Genomic DNA, 26,644 nt, shown 5'->3' with positions numbered 1-26,644 from the left:
GTCCATTGAAACGTTCTTAAATGGAATTGTTCTGTGTTTTAGTAGTGTATCAAAAAAATCATTTTAGACATTGCTACTGCTAACTCATATTCAGAAGTACAGAACAATAGATAATTGCCATCAAGACTGACAATATAGATCTACTATATTAATAATATGGGTATGTTAATTATAAGTAAGATAATAAATGACATACACAGAATGGTGGAATGGGCTGACATGTGGCAGATGGATTTCAATGTGGATAAGTGTGAGGTGATACACTTAGGGAGGAAAAATGATAGGAGGCAATATAGACTTGGAGCTCAATCTTAAGGGGTGTGAACGTACAGAGAGATCTGGATGTTCAAGTAAGCGAATCATTAAAGGTAGCGGGGCAGGTAGATAAGGCAGTAAAAAAGGCATTTGGTGTACTGAGCTTCATTAGTAGGGACATAGAGTATAAGAGTAGGGGTTATGGTTAATCTACACAAAACACTGGTTAGGCCTCAGCTGGAGTACTGCGTCCAGTTCTGGGCACCGTACCTCAGGAAGGCATTAAGGCACTGGAAAGGGTACAGAGGAGATTCACGAGAATGATACCAGGAATGGGGAACCTTAGCTATGAGGACAGTGGAGAAGTTAGGACTTTTCCCATTAGAGCAGAGAAGGTTACGCGGGGACCTGATAGAGGTCTTCAAGATCATGAAAGGTTTCGACAGGCGAGATAAGGAAAAGCTGTTTCCGTTGGTAGGTGTGTCTGTGACTCGTGGTCACAGTCTTAAGATATCACCAAAAGAAGCAGAGGGGAGGTTAGAAGAAATGTTTTCACTCAGCGAGTTGTTGGAATTTGGAATGATCCGCCCGAAAGGGCAGTGAAGTCCGATTCGATAACAGCTTTTAAGAGAGAACTGGATAGGTATCGGGGAAGACAGGTTTGCAGGTTATGGGGAGAAAGCTGGTGATTGGGGTTAGTGAAAGTGACGCTCTGTCAAAGAGCCACACAGACTCGATGGGCCGAATGGCCTCCTTCTGTGCCGTAACATTCTATGAATCTATGAAAATAATAATCCTAAGTAAGATGAGCTAAAATAAAACCAGTTCCAATTTTGCCCCTACTACTGTAGTGCCATTCAGATTTAAATAGAATTTTGAGCAGGCTTGTGTCTCAAGATACAATGGTTGCAATATCTGTGGATGATTAAAATCTTTGTTTTGACATCAGCTGCTTGACACAAGCAGAGACATTGCAGAGTTACCAGGGAGGAGTGAATGTGTAACGTTGGGCCTTTCCCAGTCAAAGAGTACTGTACATCATTGTCATTTTAACATGTTGGGCAAATTTGATGACCAATTACATCAATTTTGGATTTCCCTCTGTAAACCCAGCAGTTTTACTAGTATGAGTAAAGGGAATGTTGAGTAATTATGCAGGGATTTGTCAGTCAACTAGTATGCAATTGCATACAGCTAACTGGTCACCGATGCACTTCTGATGACAGCCTCTCAATACATACAATTTCCCAAATCAGCACAGCAGCAATTACATACCAGATAACAACTTCAAGTCACAGCTAGTTTTTTCAGTGCCATCGATTGGATGTATCTCGACATATGTGCAACTATACGTAATGCATTTGCTTACCTTAGTAGCAGAGAATTCTGTCTATGGATTTTGTATTGCTCATATTGTAATGCGTTCCAACTTAGGCACAACACACAAATCTGTGTTTCTCAGTCTGCAATACTATACCTAGAATATTTGAGAAACTATATGAACAACAACAGCAATTTGCATTTTTATAGCACCTTTCACTTAAGGAGGAAGGCCCAAGATGATGAAATATCTGTTCACGTATATGGAATTATGTCAGTCGATGGCTCTTCTACATAACCAACAAAATCTAGAATAGCAAAATTACTCTCTAATAATAAGGCGGATAAAGTTATGTGCTTACCTATTGAAAAGATTTGGCAAACTGACCTTACGGTTTTCTTTGTCCAGGCAAATCACAAAGTACTCTTGTAACATATTAACTTCAGTAAGGGGGTTATAAATTTGCGAAAATATGTGTGGTGTTCCGCATTTGTTACGTTTAGTGCTTTTGCTCCTATGATGACAATGCACTCTTCCAACACGCGCTATGTCCCTTTCGACGCCGTGCAATGTGCTGCCAGTGGTGGCACTGTCAGTAGAAGGAGCAGATGTGCGGAGCATCTGCAGTAATTGAAGGTGAACTCTGGAGAGCAACTGACTGATAGCTCAGCCTGTGGGAATTTTATGCTTTCTACTTGTAGCATCTCAGAGGAGAGCACACTCGCTTCTTAGTATGCAAGAGTGGCTTTGATTTAACATAAACTTACTGAGGACACTGATCATTGAATTAGCCAGAGCCTTCCTACACTGTTGTATAAACAGCTTCCAGGTGGCCACTCCTGATTAACTGCTTTAACAACAAGCAGCACAGTTGATGGCCTGAAAACCCAGATTATTGTGGTCTCATTTGTGATATTTATTAGGTTGAATTGCAAGTTCCAGTTTGTGAAACCTGCACTAAAATTCATGGCTGACAATTTTTAAATGCTTTGAGACATCTTGAAGACGTGATAAGGCGCTAAATAATAAGGATTATTATTATTATAAATCAAAGTCTGAAAAGAAGTGCAGCAAGTAAAAATCACTAGCAGGAAATAGCCGGTACTTTTGTTTAGAACTTGTGATTCTCAATTTGCTAGCCACAAATCATACCGGCATCTTTGGCAAATATCACAAATTAGATCTATAATGGGAAACATAATACTCTGAATTGTGCACACCTTGATCATCACCAGAATTTGGGCAAGATCATTTGTTTTCTTGCATTGTAGATCACATTAAAGCGGAACTCCCAGGGTCGGTGTGACACAAATCTAGTTTCCAGCAGGAGTCACTATTTGCAAAGTCCATTTTTACGAATATCAAATGTTTTTTGAAACCCACTGTCCCACATTTTCCAAGCCAAAATTTAATTATGAAATGAATTGAGATACTATACTGTATTTGAGCACAATAAATATTAAATTAGAAAGTCATATGCCTGTAGTTCGGTCTGATAAAGGGTATCCTACAAGACTCAAATTTGTTGGTATTTCCAATATTCTGATCACATGAAATCTGTAACCAAACGCTGATTCCCAGGGCAATATTCTGTGTGGTGCAGCAAGAATCTGCTGTACCACTCCTGCCTCTGCTGGAGAAACCAGTTTTTGGTTGACAGAATACCCCCAAAAATGTTCATAATAATAATCCTTGCATTTGATATAGCGCCCCAGCATGTCTTCGAGACGTCTCAAAGCGCTTCACAGAATATACTGTCAAGTGAATTGACTGTACATTTTGTAGGCGAAATGTGGCAGCCAATTGCGCACAGCAGCGTCCCACAAACAGTCGTGGATTGAATGACCGTATGTTTTTTTGAAGGGATTATTACCCCCGGAAAGTGATCTGCCAATTGACTAACAAACGGGTTCCTACTTACTGCTGAGTAAACAGAGGCGTGTGGAGTAAGGAAACTTGCCCAACATTTTACCCTGCCAGGTTCTTTCACTTACTCTCGCCACTGAAATACAGGACTCCACAACTAGATTATATACTAATCTCAGCATCTGAGAAGCCAGTCTTGCCACAACAGGGCACCCCAAAGCTTACAGATGAGCTCCAATTGTTTGTAAACAATCTGTTTAATGTGCTGAATGAAGCAGATAAATGACCGTCTGTTCAGCCATTTGTGAATCAATGCTAACCGTGCCCCGTGGCAATCTCTTTACCTGTGGGCGCACCATTCGATTCTTAAGTAGTGGATAGATCACCATCAGGTGTTTCTGTTTCTATGCGGTTATAAACACGACACTGATCTAGACGGATTTATTTGAACTCTAAATAAAGGAGTGAACAGCAAATTAGGATCAAAGTCTTCTCATATAAATTTTATTGATTTCTTTCAGTTTGCAAAAGAAACAAAGGCTAAACTAAATAAACTGTTCATATAACCTTTATGGTTTTCCAAATTAGAATTTTTATATGGAGTTAAATTGAACTGAGAGCTCCAATATACAATTGACTTGGGCCAATCCTTCAAATTAATTTGTAGGTGGATTAGTTACTTCAGGTTGACTAATGCTGTGCCTCCCGCAGTAATTAGCATTCAGGGAGTTAAATTTCTGTACTACAGCATCTGGTTTGAAATCACATATACTGTTTCTAAAACTCATAATTCTAGGATATATTTTATTAACTCATAAAAAATTATTCCTGGAGACTTTTAAAAATCTTATAATTTGCAATTCCTTATTGTACTGGGAGTGAATACAAGGTAGTAATAATAATAAAAATCCTTGCATTTGACATAGCTCCTTATCACATATTTGAGACATCTCAAAGAGCTTCACAGAATATATTGTAAAGTCAATTGACTGTATATTTTGTGGGAGAAATGTGGCGCCAATTGCGCACAGCAGTGTCCCACAAAATGTCGTGGATTGAGTGACCAAATTATTATTTTTTTTTGAAGGGATTATTACCCTCGGAAAGTGATCCCCTGATCTACTAAGAACTGGGTTCCTACTTACTGCAAGGTGATCAGAGACATTGGATTAATAATCTAATCTAGGATTCTATTGTTGCCATAAATGTTGAGACTTTATAACATGATAAAACTGGAATGAGAGAAGGTCATCACATATCGATGACAAATCTGAACACATAAAAATTAAACTAGAGTTTAAACTTCATGGAGTGGTGCTTTGTTTCCCACTTTTCTCTTGTCCTGAAGGCAGCACCTGTGGCTGTTGGCAATATATGAAGTACAATTACATCTGTCACGTAAAAGAATGTAATCATTGCAAGTTTACCAATAATTTGCAATTGGTTACTGGGAACTAATATAGCTAGTACGTTTTTTCAGAATGTATAGAGGACACTGGATGCATGCGAGTGAATTGCAGGCTGGTAATCCAATTGATGATGTCTTAATCTACAAGAGTGAATCTCTAGCGGCTTGTTAGTTATCTGAACCAAAAAATTGGATTACTACCTTTAATCCCTCCTCCCATCCAGGACTTTTCAAAAGTGATTTTGTTTTCCAATTTTCTTCCCTCCTCTCCCTGAAGGCCTTTACTCATGGTGGGGTGCATTCCCACAGCTAACCTACAATGAAGTGAAATTTAGATGATATCTTAAGAAAATACTATGTATGCCTCAGTATTTTTGCAGTGTACAAAAACAAGGAATTTCAAATAGGACAGAAATAAATGTTTTATCCTGAAAGTCCGCATTCAAATTTAGGTCACAGAGTAAAAAGGCAATGTACTATTTTAATAGATCAGTTAATTTTGAGCTGTTTATTCAGAATGATATATTATGAAGAACTATCAGGAAACAATTTAGATTTTCTTATGTGTATTATGAACTTGTGAAAGTAAATGAGCATCTGCTGAACACCTTTATCATCGCTAAGTTTCAATTCCAAGGAAGAACAATGCTCCAAACATGTGATAGGTGTTGCGAGACATAACTAATTGCCCTAATTACAGTGAAACATTACCCTGAAGATAAACTTCTGGGAATTGTCTTTTCCTGTCTGCTTTTTGATTTCTTTACGGCTGATTCATAATGCTGGGACTGGATCTGTGGTTTTGCCCACTTTCTTGGCAAGAATATAACTGGGTGAAAAGAAACAAAAAAAGAAAAGAAGAGTCAACCTTAAAGATAAGATAGAGCCACAAAATCTCTGTTGGAGAAAAAGACTCCTAGGTCTCCTTCAGCTTCACCCTTGGGCAACTTGTTTCCTATCCATAGAGTATGTGTGGCTCCTATTTTTACTTCTTACAAGCAATAGCTTGTATTTGTTTGTGTTGAACTTCTCATTATCAGCCAAGCTGTCTAAGGTGAAAAGTGAAAACTTAAGAGAGATAATTAAATCAGGATGTTCAGTAACAGTGTAACACACCTGTTTACCTAGCAGTAAGTAGGAACCCGGTTGTTAGTCAATTGTCGGATGGTTTTCGGGGTAATAATCCCATCAAAAAAAATATAAAGAAATAATAATTTGGTCACTCAATCTACGACTGTTTGTGGGACACTGCTGTGCGCAATTGGCTGCCGTATTTCGCCCACAAAATACACAGTCATTCACTTTACAATATATTCTGTGAAGTGCTTTGAGACATCTCAAAGACGTCTCAAAGTGATAAGGCGCTGTATCAAATGCAAGAATTATTATTATTACAATCAAAAATAGCCTGGGCTGAGCCCTGAGAAAAGGTTACCTCTCTACCTCGTTTTGTTTCTTGTTCATAGTATATTCATGCTTAAAGAATGAGTATTGATAAGATTTCTTTGAGAACTGCATTGAGGAGTTGCTGAGCCTAGCAGCATAGCTGAATTAATATCACGCTTTTAAGAATGATTTCTTTCAACTAAAGATTTTAATTCAGTTCCCTCACAATAATTCCTCCAAGCGGGTTTCCTTTATAATGATATTCACTGGGTAAACAATATTGTGAAGCATAGCAATAGTCAGAAAAAACAGATGAATCATAATTCCTTGCAATTGATTTTTACAAGGTTAACTGCAAGAATATTCACAGTGCCTCAATACAAATGCGTCAGGAGCACCGTGCAGAAATCTATTGTGCCAGAATGTGTTTTTTTGGTCCAGTTCATCCACTTTAAAGATTTTGCTTTGGGAGTGAACATTTTTCCACTTTGCTGCACCAAATAACACATACACTTGGACATGTTGTGTAAGAGTGTCATGCCACAATATCAAGAGCCTTGATATTTGCTGCAGTACTGACAAAACTACAGTGAACCTTTAATGAACTCCCTATTTTTTTTACAGAACTTTGATGTAATGTAAAGGTTTGCCACTAAAACAACTGTCTTCAGTTTTCACATCTAACCTTATCAGATTAATTTAATATTTGCTTGAAGTTCTTTTAAGTTATATTTAATAATACTGTACTTTGTCTGGGGTCTTTATTCTGCATCGTAAGTTTCATACAACCAATAGATCCTGAGAAGTTTGTAGAGACAGTTTATCTGGAGTCTTGTAGACCATTGATTGTGGAGTCCTGTAGTGTATTGATTAGGGCATTCGCCTTGCAAGCAAGAGACCTGGGTTTGATTCCGAGGCAGGGGGAAATATTAGGCAAATTTCCTTACTCCATACGCCTCTGTTTACTTAGCAGTAAGTAGGAACCTGGTTGTTAGTTGATTGGCGGATCGCTTTTCTGTGGCAAATGCAAGGATTATTATTATCTGCTTGTAACAATTACCAGGACTGTAACACTTCAATGGAAAATTTCCCCTTAAAATTAACTGCATTACTGCCTTTTGGGTGTTATAAATTATTCACAAACTATTTTGCTATGTTAATCTCCCGAATCCAATGATGTAGGTAGAAGGAGAAGCTGTAGTTTGGAAGGTTTGCTAACAGAAGGATCTTGCTATCACTATCCAAGTGAGTCACATTGTAGAGTTAAACTTCAGTTGTTGTTCTGTTGCTCATATTGGGCTTAGGGATTAGCATTGGGTGGCCATACACTATCAATCCAAGAAGCAACATCTCATCTAAAGATTACATTATACAGTATCTATAAACACATTTCCCAAGCACTGGCAAAAAGAGCAATCAGACCTCGGACTCAAACCCAACACCACCTGTTTGGAATGTCGGTGCTGTACCCAACAAACTGTCGGGTTACTGCATTTCTTCCATATCTGACTACAGTTATTTATATCTGACAGGAGAGGGGTGATGTCAGTATCTCTTTTTGAGCAGCATCCAATTTCAAGCTACTGTAGGGCCACATCCTTCAGCTCGGACTTCCAATCTAATGGACTTCACACAAGATAATGTTCTTTGTTTCTTTTCAGTAGAACAATCAAACCACCAATCTCTCCAATCACTGTTGCAGCAAATGGCCTATTATTGGCCTCATGAGACTTAATTTAGGCACCTCTCCAGTTCATATCATGTCATAAAGCACCATGCACAAAGGGATTCATCTATTAATTATGCAGTGCCAGGACAGTCATGATCCAATAAGGTACCAGAGGCTCGATTAACCACTTGTTTATCAGCCAGTCTGCAGTAATTCTGACAGAAGGGCACAGGGGAGCTGTAATGTATGTGTCACAAATTACTAACAGGTTAAACAAGGTTACTACAAAATTAAATGCAATTAACATAGTGGTTTCTGTATTTGTGTGTTAGCATCATCTATGCCTACCCATTGTGCTTAAACTAACTGTAGTTTGCTGTAGCTACACATGCAGTAACTGTATAAAATGAGACAAAAAGATTTATTTTGCTGCATTTAGATTTGAGCAAAATTCTCTCTTGGATAAGCAAGCTTCTGGAGACGGAAAATGTACTTGTGGTTGGTTCCTGTTTTCCTTGATGTTTTACAGTCTTACTGAAACATTAGGTGTCTAAGCAACAACAATTGTGGTTGTGCACATCATTTACAGATAAAAGAAGGATCTCTCAGCAACACATGGTTGTCAAGAATATCTTGCCCTTGAATAATCATTTTATAGTTTGAAGTCAAATGGCATTAGGCATGTAAAGTGTAGGAGAAGAAATGTAAGTTCATCTGCGTTCTTTAATAATATTAACATCCCCTGGGACTGATCTTTCTCAGACTGTCTTTGATTATGCTGTGCTGACTTGCATCATTAAGAGAATAATGGAGCCTGGACTCCTGGCACCAGGTGAGTGATACCTGAACCCCAGTGGAGGAGTGAAGTGAGGAAGCCTAATACCATGTGTGGAGCAGAGAAATTGCAAGGCAGAAAAAAATGCTGGTACTGAGTATGAGACAGAGAGAAAGACTGGCACGGTGTGTCTGGCAGAGAGAAGGGCTGCCACCTGGGCTTTGGCTTCAGTCCAAGTTCTAAAATTTTAAGATCATCCAGAATTTTTGAAAAATTTTAAATTCAACCTAAATGTTCGGCATCAGATGAGGATGGGATGGTGTTGCCTTATGGTTCAATAGTCTGGTAATGTTAGTGCATGTTCTTGATTCACTAAGCTACTTGGGCAAGGTACCAGTGCCTGTGAAACCATATCCCATTAGTTGTTGCCTTCATGACAGAAGGTAAGACAATTGGGAACAAAACCAATGGACATTAACAGGCACACAATCCTCTCACTCAGTTATAAACTAACATGCTTTTTACAGACTGCATCTAAAAGACAAAAGGCTAATATAATTGTAATGGGCTGTTTAAGGCTAATTTCACTGTGAGACACAGCAATGAAAGCTCAAATACATTGACGTAATGTTACTCAAAATCAATTGGTGTAACATCAATATGAGTCGGCTCATTTGCTTACCTCCCTGCAGCATCCCCTAAACAAGCACACAGTCTGATGCTTTGATGTGGCAACACAGCGTATTACAATAGTGATTCATATATCTTACACACCAGGGAGATGAGTACAGTGTTTTTTTTTAACTCAACTGACAAGTTCTGTTTCATTTTATTAGTAAACCTTTTCTGAGTCATAACATCAATCGGTGTTTCTCCCTCTGTATTTTCTCTCTCTTGCTCTCTGTGGGCGTTTGAGTTTGTAGTTTACTTGTTCTAGGCCAAATAAAGAGTTGTGAGAGATTTCTCATGTATCCCATGCAATTTTTCAATTAATGTTGGCAATGTTACAGAGAAAGAAAAGTACAGCATGTCCCATTAATCATCAGCCCTGTGTTTATACAGCTAAACCGAATGAGTTTTCACTGCTTTACTCAGAAAAAGCAACTTGTGTACACCACTGTCTTTGTGTTGCAGTGCCTTGTACTGCCAACAAGAATCTTAGCAAAGCAACATCGCAATGGTGTATGTCAGACGACATCACATGTCTAAGTCTGGCATTTGCAGAAACAAGTACCCAGCCCAAAGCTTCATTTTTTAAAAAGAGTTGAGATTTTCTCTTGCAAAGATATTTTGTCCTTTCCATAGCAAAAGTAGAGAACAGAACAAAAGATGAAGGTGATTGGCAATCAGGCACAGCTCTTCAGCTTATGCTGCGGTTATACTGTACAGGTCCCGGCATGAAAACTGGTGACATCTTCATGTACCACAGTCAATGGCATTACATCATTCTTTGCATGTCTTACTTAATGATTCCACCCATCCTTCGACTTCAGTGTGTTCCTTGTGGTGCTGTAAAGCAAGAAGGGACCTGATATAAATAAAGGTAAATGTAGCAATGGCAAGAATAGCAGTGTCCCATTCTCAACATCTCCATCGGAGAGGCATGCCAAGTGTCTCATAAAGCTGGGTACTATAAACCCTTCTGGCTGTACTACTCAGTGCAGATATACTCAGTGGACTCCAGGGATAGTCAGTAAACTATGATGAGTCTGTGTTCTCGCTTGTAGTACCATACTTTGTGATTTCCAGACTTTGCTCTAGTTTTCACCAATAGAAATCCACTTGCTTTCCCACTGGGAGAGGCAGGCAATTCACCCTACAAGTCACCCCAGGCACCCCTCCTCACAGCCTCCTGCTCTGCAACATTAACACCTTCACTCCCTGAGCTGGTATGTATTCTAAAAGATTGCTGCAAGATTTTATTGTACCTGAATCAACAAAATTAGGACAATTAACAACTAAAACTTGTCCTTATTTTGTTATAATTGTCTTTGGAGGAGTATTGCAGTCTGAATATATGACAGTAACTGGAATCAACTACAAATTAATCATTCAATGCTGGTCTATTTTCTTGAAGTCTATCAATTTTTTTTATTATTTTTAAAGTATTTCTGTAATCCAAGAAACTCCCAGAGTCTAATTTGTGAGACATTTTTCCTTTGTATAGTTGGGGTCAGTTCACTGTGCTGGTACAACATTAATATAAAGCATTCTATTAAATATTTGATTCTGTTAGTAAGATTCTGAGCTCTAATTAATGTACATGGTCACCAATCCAAGCAACACCTTGCCTGTGAGGATGAGGTAGGAAGGGAACCTGCTCCGCACTAGTGAGATGTAAATGTGAAGATTAACACTCAGTTCAATTGTGCAAAACAAAATTGAGCTAGAAATCCTTCACCGCGAGTATTTCATGCTCTGTCACTTGTATAGGATGAGTCTGGATATCTCAGCACTGTGTTGGAGGGGCAGTATGAAACACGGAATGATCCTCTACCCAGTGTATATACTGCTATGTTCTGGATGTGTTGATAATGGGTGTCACCATACCAACCATCTTTCTGTGTACTGGGTGATTCAGTGTGTGCTATCTCCCGAATGCAGATCTGGATCAAAGGTTCACTGTGCAGATTTGTAGATTTCAATGAATAATGATACACAATTCGGTATCAATGCGTGCACAATGCACAGGAGTATCTCTGTATAAGTCAAGTAAGTTGCAGAGCGACCAGAACCAATTAAAATTATGTAAATGCAGCAAATTGAATTTTTGAGGTCAATTTTTCTTCCCCAACCTACCTTCTTATTTACGATTATGCAAGGTACTTCACTCCCAGCAAAGAAGTCTAAATGCTATACAGTTTATTTATTTAGATATCATGCAATCTCAGGGGTAGGAATAATAATAATAATAATTCTTGCATTTGATATAGCGCCTTATCATGTCTTCAAGACGTCTCAAAGTGCTTTGCAGAATATACTTTAAAGTTTATTGAATGTATATTTTGTGGACAAAACTCGACAGCCAATTGCACACAGCGGTGTCCCCCAAACAGTCATGAATTGAGTGATCAAATTATTATTTTTTTAAGGGATTATTAGCCCCAGAAAAGTGATCCACCATTCAATTAACAACCAGGTTTCTACTTACTGCTAGGTAAACGGAGGTGTGTGGAGTAAGGAAACTTACCTAACGTTTTGCCCTGCCCACCCTCGCTTGCAAGGCGAGTGCTCTAACCACTAAGCTACAGGACTTATCATTATTATCCTCCCCCATCCTAGCCCCAATGACGCATGTGCAGATGAGGAGATAAGAGTTCAGATTAGATTAAAGTGTGGTACATCTAGTATTTCATAATGTGATAAAAACAGAATATAAAATGAGAATTGGGTTACTGCACAAGGTGACCAGGCGTTTATATTTAATAAACTTATCAGAAACATGAAGCATTGTTCATAACATTTCAGAATTGCATTATCCATATATAAAAATAAGTATCCTTGATCTACTGATCAGATATGGATAGTGCTGGGTGAAGGAGAGCATATGGCTGGAGTCTGGATAAACTCAGATTAGTTCTTTTCTTTGTTCATTTATCTGCTTTTCCCCTTTCCATGTCGTAACTTGCACTGGGGTGTGGTTCCAAGGCTCCAGAAACCTTTTCATACCTCACCCACAGCCATTTTTCATTTGTTAGTAAGTTATTTAATCCTAATTGACCTAATTCGTCACCTCACAATATGGCTGTATACTTGCCCTTTCCGTAGAATTACATAGAGTTACATAAGATGATATGGCACAGAGATAGGCCGATCAGATCTGTTTATACTACACATGGGCCTTCACCTTCCAGCAGAGATCACTGAACAGAGCACACAGGAACAGAAATCCCGACTGATATTCCAGCATTTCATTGGGTTTGGGGGTGGAGGAGAGCAGGAATTCAGGGAACGTTTGCACGAAGCCCAAAACTCACTCTTAGCAGTTTACAATATCATCAGAATCAAGGAAACAGTTAGTTTATGTCATATGAGATATTATGAGATACACCTGGATATTATGTCATTTGAGACCATGATAATTCTGTGTAATTTCAGCTAACACAGTGTGACAGGATGATATTGTTACAAAGCTTACAATAATTTAAAACCTGTTAGCAAATATAAATAAAGATTTTCTGATCTGTATTTTTCCCATTTCTTTTCCCATTTCTTCTCTGCATAATGATACATTTATCAGACAGATGGAGCTAACAGTACAAAAATATGCAATTATTGGTAGAGCAGTCCATACCCGCTGTAAAACATTTATTCTTGCAGACTATTTTGTAGGCAAGTATCTGAACATTTCCAGCTGTCAGATGGAGGTGTTCCTGTTTGTGTTACTAGGGTGAGTGCGCCAGCACTTCCTTTTTGTGTGTCATGCTCCCACTTTTTCTGCCCACTCGTACACCTCCCACACACTTGGAATTGTAATCCCGCTTTCTAAGCATCAGCTATGATTCCCTGGAAAAGGCTTCACATAATCAACAGCCACTCACAAATCCCTTGTGTCTGTGGATACGGTGCCTTTTAGATTGTGCAACATATAACTATAATAATTAAAGGAAACACTATATTCTCTGGCACTAGGATAACACACAAGGGTTTATCTCACCCTGATCCCATTATAAAGATGCACAAAAATATGACTAATTTTAGCCATCAGTTCTCCCTGTCTGCTGTATGTTACAAGGCTGCTGTATTGTCGTGTTCTGTTCAGGTGGATGATAACGATCCAATGACACTTTTTGAAAAAAGGTAATTCTCCTGTTGCCCCGGCCACCAAACCTCTAATGAAATTGGCCATTTAACCTCCTGGCTATGTCAGACATTGTTGTGTACAAATGGCCTATAAATATACAGTGAAGCACTCTTGGATGCCACGAGGCCTGGAGGGCGCTATATTAATGCAAGTTGTTGTTGTCACTGCATTTTATCGAAAACTGACCTGCTTTGAGATGTTTTAACGTATGAGGTGCTGCGTCAAATTTACAAGATAATGCAAGGATTATTATCAGTATTGATTATTGACTGTGGATCAATCAGGATGCTCAGTTGATCAGTCAATTCCTTGTCAAAATAATGGGAGACGTTTAAGTTTACGATGGCAGAATGCTGTATGGAATCTTTACTAACAGTTATTTTGTTAACTTATCCCATTTACTTAGAAATAAAGACAGACTCTATCCTTTATTAGGTCTGTACATTCAGGTTGCAAATATTGAAATTCACCTGAAAATAGCATTAAATATTAGGTTGCTTCAGTGTTTCCATCTGCTAAAAAACAGTCTACAGTATTTCACTAAGGTTTCATTTCTCAGGTAGCTCACAGATGCCTATGAAATGCCTTTTCTTTGATTCTACAGCTCAAACTGCAGTCACTCCCAGCCCCAAACCATTCAATGTAAAATTGCACTGATTCTTCTGGAGAGGCCACATTGTCCTGGTGTTAGCTTTGGCACTTATTAACTCCTGTTTTACTCAGGCATCCACAGCGACCATTGCTTCCGTGCTCAGGTTGACATTTTGAGCTAAAACATCCTCAGATTAATTTCCCCTTTTACATACCAAACATGCAATGAATGGGGTCTATCACATACACATACCAACAGTTCACTACATGGTTACACAGTGTGATTTCTCGTCATAAATACTTAATGAAAAGTTCAGTGTTAACAATTGGCGCATAATAGAACTTCCATTGAACTGAAGGGCCTGCACTGTATGGGGACACATAATAAAAACATGCTTAATTAAGTCTTAATCTGCTTGATGAAAGGAAAAGTCATTTGTCATTTAGTCAGTAACAGCCCAAGTGATGTTATAGTGTCTGTAAAAACATTTGAAAATGTGTGCCAAACATTCCTTTAGCAATCACCGTACAATTTAAATCTGCAGTATTGCCCCGCCATCACATAACTGTCAAACTATGGGTTGGAGGGTTTAAGATATGAAATCAGGTCAACTGCATACTGCAAACCAGCCTGAACAATTGCTCTTCACTCCAGTGGAATCTTCAGGAGTATGATTTATGGTTCACAGTTGTAGTTATGGGGGTGGGGGCGGTGAATGCAGGAGAAATTATCTGCTGATCCATAAAGGACAAAGGTAGAGCTGTAGGAAGCTCTGTAGATCCCTCAGGACTTTTTCTTCCTTGGTACCAGATATTGTGAAGCTAAATATTAAAAAATAATACTGTTAGGTTAAAAAAAGAGCAACCCGGTTGAACCCAATTACAACAGAATGTCAGATGCAATAACACTTCAAGATTAAAGTTTTATGTTCCCTTCAAAGATGGGAAAGGAGGGACACAGTTCTATTTTCAGATGCTGTGCTTGGCATTTCACAGCCAGTTAAGCAACCTCTTAATACAGCATTTTGCTTCAGTGAAGCAGTGCAATCATAGGTTCACATGTGGCGCTATACCAGCAGTGCTGGCTGAGTACATTTACACTTCCTTGATAATGTGCTTGTGTCATGTTTGGGCAAAGTACAGTCAAAAGAATAGTGGGCTGACCCTCTTCCGCTGGGCACCCTGATGTATGCCTATAAATATTGAGCTTGCAACAGAAACCAGCGATAAAGCAACAGAGGGCCTGAAATTCCTATTCATAGTTGTACAACCATTTTGTCTTAACATGTCAGGGCCCGCAGAATTGGGAAAACGTTTTAAATTCATTTTTTATTTGGAAGCGGGATTGTTGCAGTTTTTTTTAAAAAAAAGCTTTCAAATTGAGACTGAATTTAGCAATTCTCAACCATCTTAAATTTTAAAAGCAAACAGTCTTCCTGCCAAGACTAGGTGGAATTTCAGGAATGCAGAGCCCAAAGAGAAGAATTGTTTTTAAAAACATCGCAATCCCCAGGTGCTTTCCTCTGGCTTTGGATCTGATTTATCTCCGGCTGATACTGAGAGAGAGATATTGATTTTGCTGCTCAGTATAAATGGTTGGCATTTGCATCGAGAAGAAGACAAACACACAACATCTATTTAAGTGTAGCCTGAAACCGCCCACCTTCTTAGTGGAAATGGTTAAATAAATAAAAGACATGGAAAAAGCAAATAAGATAAAGGAAGTGGAACAAAGGAAAAGGAACAAGTACTCCTGTGGGAATGAAGAGAGTGAAAAATGCAGAGAATGCAAGTCTGACAGATTGATGCTTAGTGGAATTAATCACCGTCTGATCACCATGAATTGTTCACCACTGAGCTCCTGACATCAAAATAGCAATATCACAAGGCCAGATAAACTGCCAATGACAATAAACTATGCAAGTTACTGATGCCCCGCACCATCTCAATCAGAACACTCTGTACCTTGCCGCTATGCTCCTTTTAGCATTCTGTTCCACTGAGCCTGACTCATTGTCCCTTTCAGTAAGAAAAACACTTAATTCTGGGAACATGTTGTATCTGATAAAGGTCAGGTTCAGGATGTTGTACTGCCAAACCCAGCCCGACAATAACACTGTGAATTAAGGAAGAAGAGAAGAGCAGTTTAGTTCTTCAGGATCAGCTACAACCATGACACGTGTAATAAATATCATTAATATAAAGACAAATAAGAGAGCATCATTTGGTTTATCTTTCACTCTCCATTGTCCTTATTCTGCTATAAATTCCACTGGCACTAAGTGTTCTCTGATTCCTTACCCAAGTCTTCATGTCTAGACACCAGGAGTTAACAGGTTATTTGGAGTTGAGTTTGATCCTATCCTCACTTGACATTCACACACAATTTCCAGCAGAAGTCACTGGATAGTGAGCAGGACTCCTGGTTGTTCTTTTTCTACTTGAACTCAGGAGCGCTGAAGTGAACTTTAGGCGAGAAAGCAGGGGAATGGGATTTCTTTCCCCTCATCCCAGGAACACTAAAGCTAACCAGAATCCTGATTTACGCCCAAGTTAAATCAATTCGCTCACCCATGGACTAGAAAGCAGTCTCAACCTCGGGACCTTCCCAGTTAGTTAGTTTAGCTCTGGTGCACAGCAACACCAAGTGAACTGAAAAAGGTGTCAGAGTAAATGCTTGCCTACAAAACACAGTCACTACAATTTACAGTAGATCCTGTGAAACACATTGAAATATCTTTCCAACGTGAAAGGTACTAAATCAAATGTAAGGATTATTATTAGTATATGTAGTTTAACAGCCAGTTCCTTCAGTCCGCATTAAAACAATGAAACACTCTCTGTTTAACAGTTATTAATTTTCTAATTTAATTGTTCTAAACTGCTTGCATTTTAAATATCCCTGAAGCGCATAATATCATTGCTGAGTTGCTGTTCAAAGATGGTTGAGTTAACCTTATCAATATTAAAAAGGCCCTGGGTGATGGGTTGTAATGTTATGAGTATTTGTGAGAGAAAAATTGAACATGTTAAGTAATCTAGCAATAATTAACCACAAGGGTGTTACTCTAAGCGATATAGAAACTCATATTAGTCTCATAGAAGTGGACGTTTTCCTGACGATTTAGCTCTTTCTCAAGAGAAATAAGTTCAAGCACTGATTCACTAAATTAAAAAAGGAAGTTATTCATGAATTTCTCCTTGTTTGCCTTCTCTGCTTTCTGGGTTCACACAGCAGAGGGATGTGGGTTCACACACCTCAATTCCCTCCGTCCCTCTCCTCAGAGTGGCTCAGCTCAGAGGTACCAAGCAAAACATTCCCTCTTTAGGGAGAAATGGAAAAGCAGTGATCAATCACCTTGGGGTTCCTACTCATTCACAGCACCTCTCCACAGCTAATTACAGAACAGCATTGAGTGAGCAGCAGATCACCCGCTGGTCTCTGTCCAGATAACAGCATGAAGTGCAGAAAGAACGTTAACAAAAAAAAAGGGAGAAAATCTGATTTTAGAAAGATGGCCACCTGACGTGTCCTGTATAAGGTAGAATACAAAACTGCTCCAACCGAGCCCAGGTCCGCTCTGCGCCAATGTCCCATGCCAGTTGGTGGCATGTAACGTGAAGAGGTACCCAACGGTGGCGTGAGTCTGCATTTGCCCTCCTGGTACTTTGTCCATCAATTGGCTTTCCTTGCTGCTTCCCATCTTAGAGAATCAAAGGGGCTCAGCTTGAGACAGCGGGAGAGGATTAGCCTTCTGTCGCTGCAATTAGCCAAGCAGAAGGGAGATTCAGCAGCAAGTACCAGGCAGAAGGCTCTGCTATGGTATTATGCAAAGCTATCAGAGTGACTGCATGTTCTGAGAATAAATGTTGCAACAGCATAGCTACATAATGCCAGCATCACTCCTTCAAACAGATCCTATACAACAACAACAAAAATTACATTTGTAAAGCTCCTTTCATATCAGGAGGACATCCCAAGGCGCTGGACAGACAGAGTTACGGACCCGAGCTGGGGGTAGGGTGGAGGGCGGGGTGGGGTGGGGGGAAGCAGGGAGAGCGAAAGCACGGTCGAAGAGGAGGGTCTTGAGGCGGGTCTTGTAGGTGGCGAGGGAGGGGGTGAGATGGAGGGACTGCGGGATGGAGTTCCAGAGGGAGGGGGCGGAGTGGCGGAAGGCCTGCCTGCGAGCGAGGCGGGGGATGTGAAGCAGGCCGGAGCCCGCTGAGCGGAGCGAGCGGGCAGGATGGTAGAAGGTTAGGAGTTGGCAGAGGTTGGGGGGAGCAAGACCGTGGAGGGCTTTGAAGGTGAGGACCAGGATCTTGAACTGTATCCTCGGTGTGATGGGAAGCCGGTGGAGTTGGGTGAGGATGGGGCTCTATATCACGCAAGAGACCATAAACACTTTATATTTTACAATCTTTATTGAATTAATGATTTTTAAAAAAATATATTAGTTTACTTTTTTGGGGGCCTTTTTTTTTCCCATTTAGAGAATCCTTTGGTGTCAAATATCTTTCTTGGCCTCACCAATGTCTCCACCTGATAGACCCCATGGTTGAGATCAGGAATTGCCCATGTAGAGTATCAATAATAATAATTCTTGCATTTGATGCATCAATGGTGAAAACCTGAGAATAGATGTTAAACTGAACTAGCCCGAGTAATGTTTTGGTAGCCTGGCAATGCCGGGTTATTGTGAATTCCAGCCCTTACATTTCCAGCATTGGCAACAATAGACTTACCTCAGCACAATATTTCAAGACTCTCTCTCGCTTTTCATTGCTTCCTTGTTGAAAAAGCAAATGCAACAATCACCCAACAGCTGAACCCATTGCCCTTCAACAGCAAGGCCACATAGAGTTTCACGTATTAGTTCAGGAAGAATTCACCAGTTGCATTTCTTAATTGACCAGAAACCTCTCTTTTACCTGACTAACACAATGGTACAGTTAACCTGTGTTATTACAGCAATTACTGTATTTACACTCAATTAGATGCACCTATCACACTATACAGTGAAAGAAAGTCATACATAATAATCCTTGCATTTGATACAGCACCTTATCAAATCTTCGAGCCGTCTAAGTGCTTCACAGAATATACTGTAAAGTGAATTGACTATATTTTGTGGGTGAAATACAGCATAAGGTATAAATAGATTATAAATCAGTTTTATCTGATAGTTTATGTGGCATTCACAGGAGCTGGCAGTGAAAGAGGCGGTGCCACATGTGGGTGAATTGTTATATTTTACCTGGCATATACAGTATATGTGGAGGAATTGGCAGTGGGACACGCTCTATCTATAGAACACCAGTATGGGTGAATTTCAGGTTTACCTGGTGTGTAATATGCACAAGCTGTAGCGGATGCACAAAAAATCGATAACCCAACACATACTTCTGTGAAATTGTTTCATGACTAAAATAGGTTATAGCAATTGCTCAAAAGAACAGTATAGGCTTATTATTATCACATCATTATGATTTCATCTCTTCTTGCAACAGTGCATGTTTCCTCTGTATTCTAAGGTGGTGTAACTGGCCTCCCTCTGGCCTGTCACGTTTCTGGAATTTCCCTTTCTGTAGCCTACAAATAGCCTTGTGGACAGGAGGCTGGTGATGGTTAGGCCTGAATCCACTTCCTCTCAAATTAAACTCATGGGAATATTAGGTCAATAATGAGCCAAAGGGGGATAATTGGACATTACGACACAGCCTTTCTGAAGCACCCTGCTGATGTGTGAGACTGCCCCAGGGGGACCCTGATTGCTGGGACACTGATTGCTTCCGCAGAGAGAGGGAGTCAAACCGTGCTGACCTTGTTACCTCTCAGCTGATCGAGGTACCCTGACACATAGCAGGTCAGCTTCCAGACACACAAAGTTATGTCAAGATATACAGTTTCGCCCATAAAATACACAGTCAATTCACTTTTCAGTACATCCTGTGAAGAGCTTTGAGACATCTCGAATATGTGATAAGGTCCTGTATCAAATGCAAGGATTATTATTATATGATTATTATTATTAACGGTCTGCTCTGAAGAGTCCGAAACTTTTGAAAACAAACAAAACCTGCATCAGGCAAGGCGAAACCTTGGGCAAGTTTCCTTACTCCACACAGAGCCTAATAATATTCCCTCCAAAACCAAAAACAATAATAAATTGGTCTTTTTCAATCCGCGACTGTTTGTGGGACATTGCTGTGCGCAATTGGCTGCCGCGTTCGCCCACAAATATACAGTCAATTCACTTTACAGTGTGTTCTGTGAAGCGCTTTGGGACGTCCTCCCGACGTGAAAAGCGCTATATCAAATGCAAGGATTATTATTATTATTATTATCACATGTATTCACGCCGCACTAGAAGCAATGGTTATACCATAAAAATAATCCATACATTTGATATAGCTCTCCTCATGTGAAGTGCTTCACAGGATTTACTGTAAAGTGTAGTGACTGTGTATTTTGTAAGGGAACCTAAGGTGTCCTGCAGCATGAAAATACCAGGGCTGATGTAGGGATAGGGTTTGCTACCCGCCCCACACACACCTAGACACACCACACCCGTAGAGGCAGAACGTTTTGGAACAACCCATTCCAGGATTCAAGCCTTTTTAACCTCCCATCGGTGTCACTGCCCTATTGATAAGAAAACCTAATTTGCCGCAGACCCTGAACAGATTGCTTCTCAACCCCACTTGACTATTAAATCATCCTCCCAGTTCCTTGGCTAACTGAAGATGCCAGCTGTATGAGTTGTGGTTGAATCTTGGCAGATCTTGTGTGCCAGTCAGTGCCAGTGAATTGCGGCGAGATCAGAGCCACATTGGCAAGACAGGGAATAATAACAGCCTGGTGTGAAGGATGGGGGTGCAGTTTCAACAGTTAGCTCGCAGCACCGTGTCAGAGAGCTTTACAGGGTTACGTGGAGCATACAAGATAGGGAACGTACAGAAGTAGATTTCTAGAAGGGTTTTGGACACTTTAAAAGTTAAATCATGAACGTAAAGTAACAGTTATTATGATAATTGAGCCCTTGAGTTGATGCTTACTCCCCCCTGGAGCTCTCTACTCTAATCCCATTACCCACTCTCCCCCATCGTACCTGAGCTGGTGCTCGCTCCCCCACTGGCAAGCTCAACTCTAATCACATTCCCTTACTTTTCCCCAGTACAATTTCCTCTTATTTTTTCGCCCGATACTAACCAAATTCCCTTTCTTTTTAGTGGATGCTATTTTAATGGTCTTGGCCTCTGTATAAAAATATCTTTGGTTTCCCCCTTTTTTTTCTTCCGGTTGATAATGTGGGATTTCTGCCCTCTTGTTCCCGACTCACTGATATGTGGAATTTAGTCTTTCTCCATTTACCCTCTTCAAACCGTTCGTCATTTTGAAAACATTGCAGCCAATTAGAGAATGAGCAGAGGTCTGGGATTGGGATTTGGGAAGGGGTGGAAACACTACCAAGTATATAATTCACTTTACAGTATATCCCGTGAAGCGCTTTGAGATATCTCAAAGACATGATAAGCGCTATACCAACTGCAAGGATTATTATTAGTAGTATATACTTATCAGGAACTTTCTCACGATCAGTTTGTAGAAATGAGGAGACACATTAACAATTAAAATAAGACAGGCAGGTTGTCCTTTTGTAGCGCAATATCAAGGAAAATCTTTCATTCTTTTCTCTGTCTCTCCTTGCTTGCACCTTGTAGACAGTCAGAGGTTTGTCTGCTCCAGGTCAGAGGGCAACAAATAAGAGATGTTAAATAGCATTAAATAACAAGAGGTTTCCTGCCATGGACTTTCACTCGCACTGAAGTAACTGTTGGAGTTACAAGCGGAAGCTGTAGCCTTAACTGATTTCCGCTTCAGGAAATATGAAGGAAACTGTTAATGACACATAACGGTTCCTATCTGAAAGCCATGCAATGCCTTGTGGATTGGATTTGTACTGAGCAGAGCAGACCAGGCGTAGTCTTGGCACAAAGATGATCCTAAAACTCTTTGGGTTCTATTCCAAGCAGTGCTGTGATCAGGCTGCAATAGGGCAATGAAAAGCATTGGTCCAGCTGCATTAGGAGTACTGCATGTCAGGCTGAACTGGAGAGTGCCACTTAGCTGTGGTCAGGTTTCATTGAGATAACTCTGCTCCTGCAACACATTGGGGGCCACCCAAGCCCTGAGCTGCAATACAGAGGCAACAAGACGGATTTCAAGGAATGAACTATGTGGAAGAAATAGATAAGCGTGGGCTATTCAGCCCGCCCACCCTGCTGAGTGAGAAACCCCACACCGGGTTGAATGGCCTAACAAGAGAGGGGCGAAACAGAAACATTATACGGGCAGAAGATAAAGTAAACAAGTAATACGAAAGTGTAATACAGACATCTCAGTCGGTTGCCTTTTTTTCATTAAAGACTTTTATGCAGATTATCGCACAGAGCATTACCCTGCGCCTGTGTGTATTAACAGCGACCCTTTGCATGTGCAGTTCCCTTTCACCAACGCTCATTTACTCTTAATAATAATAAGAATTACTCTTAATTGCTGAACCTGGATTGGCTGGCATCAGGTTGTGGGATTCACGTGTTGATGCCCAGTGATTGAGTACTTCCAGCAGTCACCAGCATCAGTTTTGCCACATATCTAAATGAATAAAAATAAATTGGTCATTCAATCCACGACTCTTTGTGGGACACTGCTGTGCACAATTGGCTGTCACGTTTCCCCCACAAAATATACAGTCACTACACTTTACAGTATATCCTGTGAAGCGTTTTGAGGTCTCGAAGACATGACAAGGCGTTGTATCAAATGCAAGGATTATTATTAGATGTATTTGTTAGCTTCCTAACTGGAGCCTGTTTACTGTATTGTCAAGACAGGGATTGTTGTTGTGTCGATGTTGTATTACCGCCACCCTATGGCCACACTGTGGAATTATAGTGTTTGTTCTATTAACCATTGCACAATCTTTATCAAAGATCAGTCTTTGACACTGCCCTGCTCTGAAACCACAGCCTGTGATGGCAAGGGTCAGATGCCAGGTTTGATTTCTATTTAATTTAATTTAGGAAATACTTCTCGGGCTCCAGAAGGCCCCGGATACAGAATAAAATTAGATGTTTTAAAGGGATTGAAATAGATACTTGGGAAAGCAAGGGATATGGAGAAAAGGTGAATAAAGATCTGCCATCAATGTAAGTGAACAGGCTCTTCAGGTGATTGGCCTCCTCCTGATCCACAGGCTTATTGTGCTGCGCTTGGCAATTTCAGGAAGGCATTCAAAGTCGTCAGGTTCCCCTCCTCGTGCCACCTTTGTACCAACCAGTAGGAGATACGAGCAATGCACTCAACTCAGGGGGGTTGAGTGGGGGTTATGTGAATAAATTGGAAGAGAGCACGAATTGTCAGGAGTTAAATCTTAAATACTAGCAGTCCTTAAAATCCTGCTCACGTTGGGTTCGGATTATGTGGTTGTGCTGGGAAAGGAGGGGGTGGGGGTGTTGGGGGGGGGATGCAGGAGAGTAAATTCCTTACTTCTCAGAACTAGATAGTCTATGTGCCATCCTGCAACATGGCTGAGGTGAGGGTGGAGGGCGGGGGCATAGTATTAATCCACTGCTATGTAGATCCAACTCGCCCAGGTTCAGGACCCACGTCTCACACGTAACCAATGTTGACCAACGCATCCACGTTCGGCACAAGTCCAGGGCGTACAAATAAACCTATCTATTTATTTCTTTGACAGTTACGGTACATTCTGTGCAGTCTGCGTGAGCATGTGTGAGAAAGTTCAGATTTACACGGTCTTAAGTCCCAGAGTAACTCAGGAAAGTTTGACTGACTGACAGGCCTCCAGTACGTTTCACTGTAGGGTTTTGACAGAATTCCAGCATTAACCTTTTCACGATCCACACAGTTCAAATGCAGCAGAATGCTCTATGTTCTGTCCCATCTTATAATATAGTCCTAACTTTATTAGGAGAAGCAAGTGGTGGAGTAGTTTGGCACATTAGAGTCTGGACAGGGTAGGATGAAAGTATACTGTCTCTCAGTCACAGTCCAATCCGTTCCCTGCAAAACTCTACAGAGACGGCCTGAAATCAGAGGCTCAACCTCTCTCGTGGTTTTCGCTTTAGGACATTATCTTAAAATTTAAGATCGTGGAGAATTTTGGAAACTTCTTAAAATTCAGCCTTAATTTGGAAGCCAGTTTTCTGCTGTTCTGGTCAACACCGATTCCATTTAACGATTTTTCCAAAAGTGCTGCACAATCTTACATTTGAAGACAACGTGGGCAAAGAACATGGGAACGGTCAGTCCAACCGATAACAACAACAAAATTACATTTGTATAGCGCCTTTCACGCCGGGAGGACGTCCCAAGGCGCTGGACTAACCCCCTACCAACTCGCCCATTCCCTCCGCTCAGCCGGCTCTGGCCTGCTCCACGTCCCCCGACTCACACCCTCACCATTGGCGGAGAGCCTTCGGCCACTCTGCCCCCAACCTCTGGAATTCCATCCCCCAATCACTCCGCCTCACCCCCTCCTTAGCCTCCTTCAAGTCCCGCCTCAAACAAACTAATAAAGGAAGCACTTCATAACGAGGGAAGGCAGACAATAACAAAGGGAAAGTAGAAATTATAAAAGAGTTAAGATTTCTGCAACATTTTTATTTTGTAGAGATTCAGAATTGTGAGAATGGTGTTGCAGCACTACCGATCACCTCTTCCCACAGTCTGCTAACAGATCAGCTATTATTTCTGAACGTCTATTACAGGTGTAGCTTTTGATGGGAACACTCAAGCCAGCAGGAACATACCCTTATTATCTGATGCTTGCCGTGAAAAACAGAGAGAACATGTAAGAAGTGGGACAAGAAGTTCCACTTCTGATGAGAAGGCTTCAGTGGAGATCTGACCCAAGGCAGGGCTTGGCTCCACCAGAGCTGTGCAATGATTAAAACAGATTGTTTAGCAAAGTGAGTCGCTGGGTTGAATTTCACAAAATCTTCACAACTTGTGATGGTTTCACAGAAGCCGCCTCCCCTCCATAGCAGGTCTGGCGTGCCTGTGCACCAGGGAAGTGTTTCTGTCACCGCGCACAGGAAAACCTGGAGACGCACCGGAGCAAATGCAGGTCGGACAATATCATTCTGCTCATCAGTGGCGGTGGCCACTTCGTTCCATCGCTTCACAATACTTGAATGGCACCAAAAAAGGTCGAGTCCCCATCCATGGAGATCTGAGCATTGGGCCGAGAAGGCAACAGGAGCTCCAGCTCATCACCTTGGTCAAGCTTCACAATTCCTAAACCACAAAGTGCTGCAATAAGTTTTCTTTTAAATCACCTCAAAGTCTATGGCAAATCAATAGTGAGCATTGTGTTGGGAAGGGGAGATTTAAAGATGTTGATGTTGAAGAGATATGTTTCACCCACAAAAAACACTCAATTCACTTTGCAATATATTCTGTGAAGCGCTTTGGGACGTTTCAATAACGTGATAAGGCGCTATATCAAATTCAAGGATATATTATTACGTTTTAAAGAAGGTTTTATAGGTTACACAGGAATGTCATAGAATAGAATCTAATTAACAGATTAAATGGTTTATTTATAAAATACTGGATCTGTGCGAGCGAGTTACGGATTAGAAACCAATCGAAAGGTTTAGATAGTTTATATATAAAGTAATGAGTACCTGCCGTAAATACAAGGCAGTCATTTGATCAAGAGTTCAAGAGCAAATCAGGTCATCTTTTTATACAATAATTTGGAGGTTTAATAATGCTAAACAAGTTGAAAATAGAGCCTCCAAAATACTATAGATCAAAAGACTGCTCGCTCACAACCTCCACCGACTAGTGTGTTGATTGTCTGCAATCTATTGGTCACTAGACTTATTGGTATGTAGCCTCACTCAAATAAGTGCATCACAATCTCTATTCAGAATAACGGTTATTATTTAGTCAACTTTCTGGAAAAGAGGGGTAGTAAATAGAAGCGCCAGGCTTACCAGCTGTGAAGCAGGTGTTACTGGCAGTGTTATTTGGCATGTTTTGAATGCAACGGAAAAGCGTTGTTAGACGTTGTTCATTGCCAACTAGATGAGACTTCTTCCTCCGCACAACGTGACCCATGGCCATGCAGTTATCAAAATACAGAACCTGTAAAGATATCAGGCATTGTGGGCTTGCACTCCACAAGCAGTAGATTAGGATTGTACAGGATCAGAAAAGTCCAACTTGCTGAATAAATAACAACGCTACAGTATCCTGCCCCAAACTCCTCATATAGACTTGTTCTCCAGATACCTATCCATTTCCCTCTTCAATTTTCCCCTACAATTTGCCTCACCAGTTTCCTGGGTTGTCCATTGCATTCACTTTCACACACAATTTAATGACTTTACACCTCTATTTTTCTGAGCTCAAACTTACATCCCCTGGTTCAATTTAGGATCTTGAAGACATCCATCAGATCTCCCCCCAGTCTTCTCCTCTCCAGGGAGAACATTCCCACCTCTGCAGCCTTTGCTCGTGGCTCAGGTACCCA

The 26,644-nt window shown here is 40.6% G+C and overlaps 1 protein-coding gene across 1 annotated transcript in view; it reads right to left on the bottom strand.

The window, feature by feature from the left end:
- Positions 1-24,747: 24,747 nt before the first annotated feature.
- LOC103179597 overlaps positions 24,748-26,644 on the bottom strand; it is a 36,105-nt gene continuing 34,208 nt past the window's right edge. The window contains exons 22-23 of the mRNA XM_042340837.1: positions 26,106-26,256; positions 24,748-25,398 (exon numbers count right to left, since the gene is read on the bottom strand). Coding sequence (XP_042196771.1) covers positions 25,283-25,398; positions 26,106-26,256 — 267 coding nt within the window. The 3' untranslated portion in view covers positions 24,748-25,282. The remainder of the gene's footprint in view (positions 25,399-26,105; positions 26,257-26,644) is intronic.

This window comes from Callorhinchus milii, unplaced genomic scaffold (assembly GCF_018977255.1).
Source record: "Callorhinchus milii isolate IMCB2004 unplaced genomic scaffold, IMCB_Cmil_1.0 Scaffold15, whole genome shotgun sequence".
Classification (NCBI taxonomy): Eukaryota; Metazoa; Chordata; class Chondrichthyes; order Chimaeriformes; family Callorhinchidae; genus Callorhinchus; species Callorhinchus milii.
Note: the sequence above shows the minus strand (reverse complement) of the source record. Positions and strands in the feature narration are given on the sequence as shown.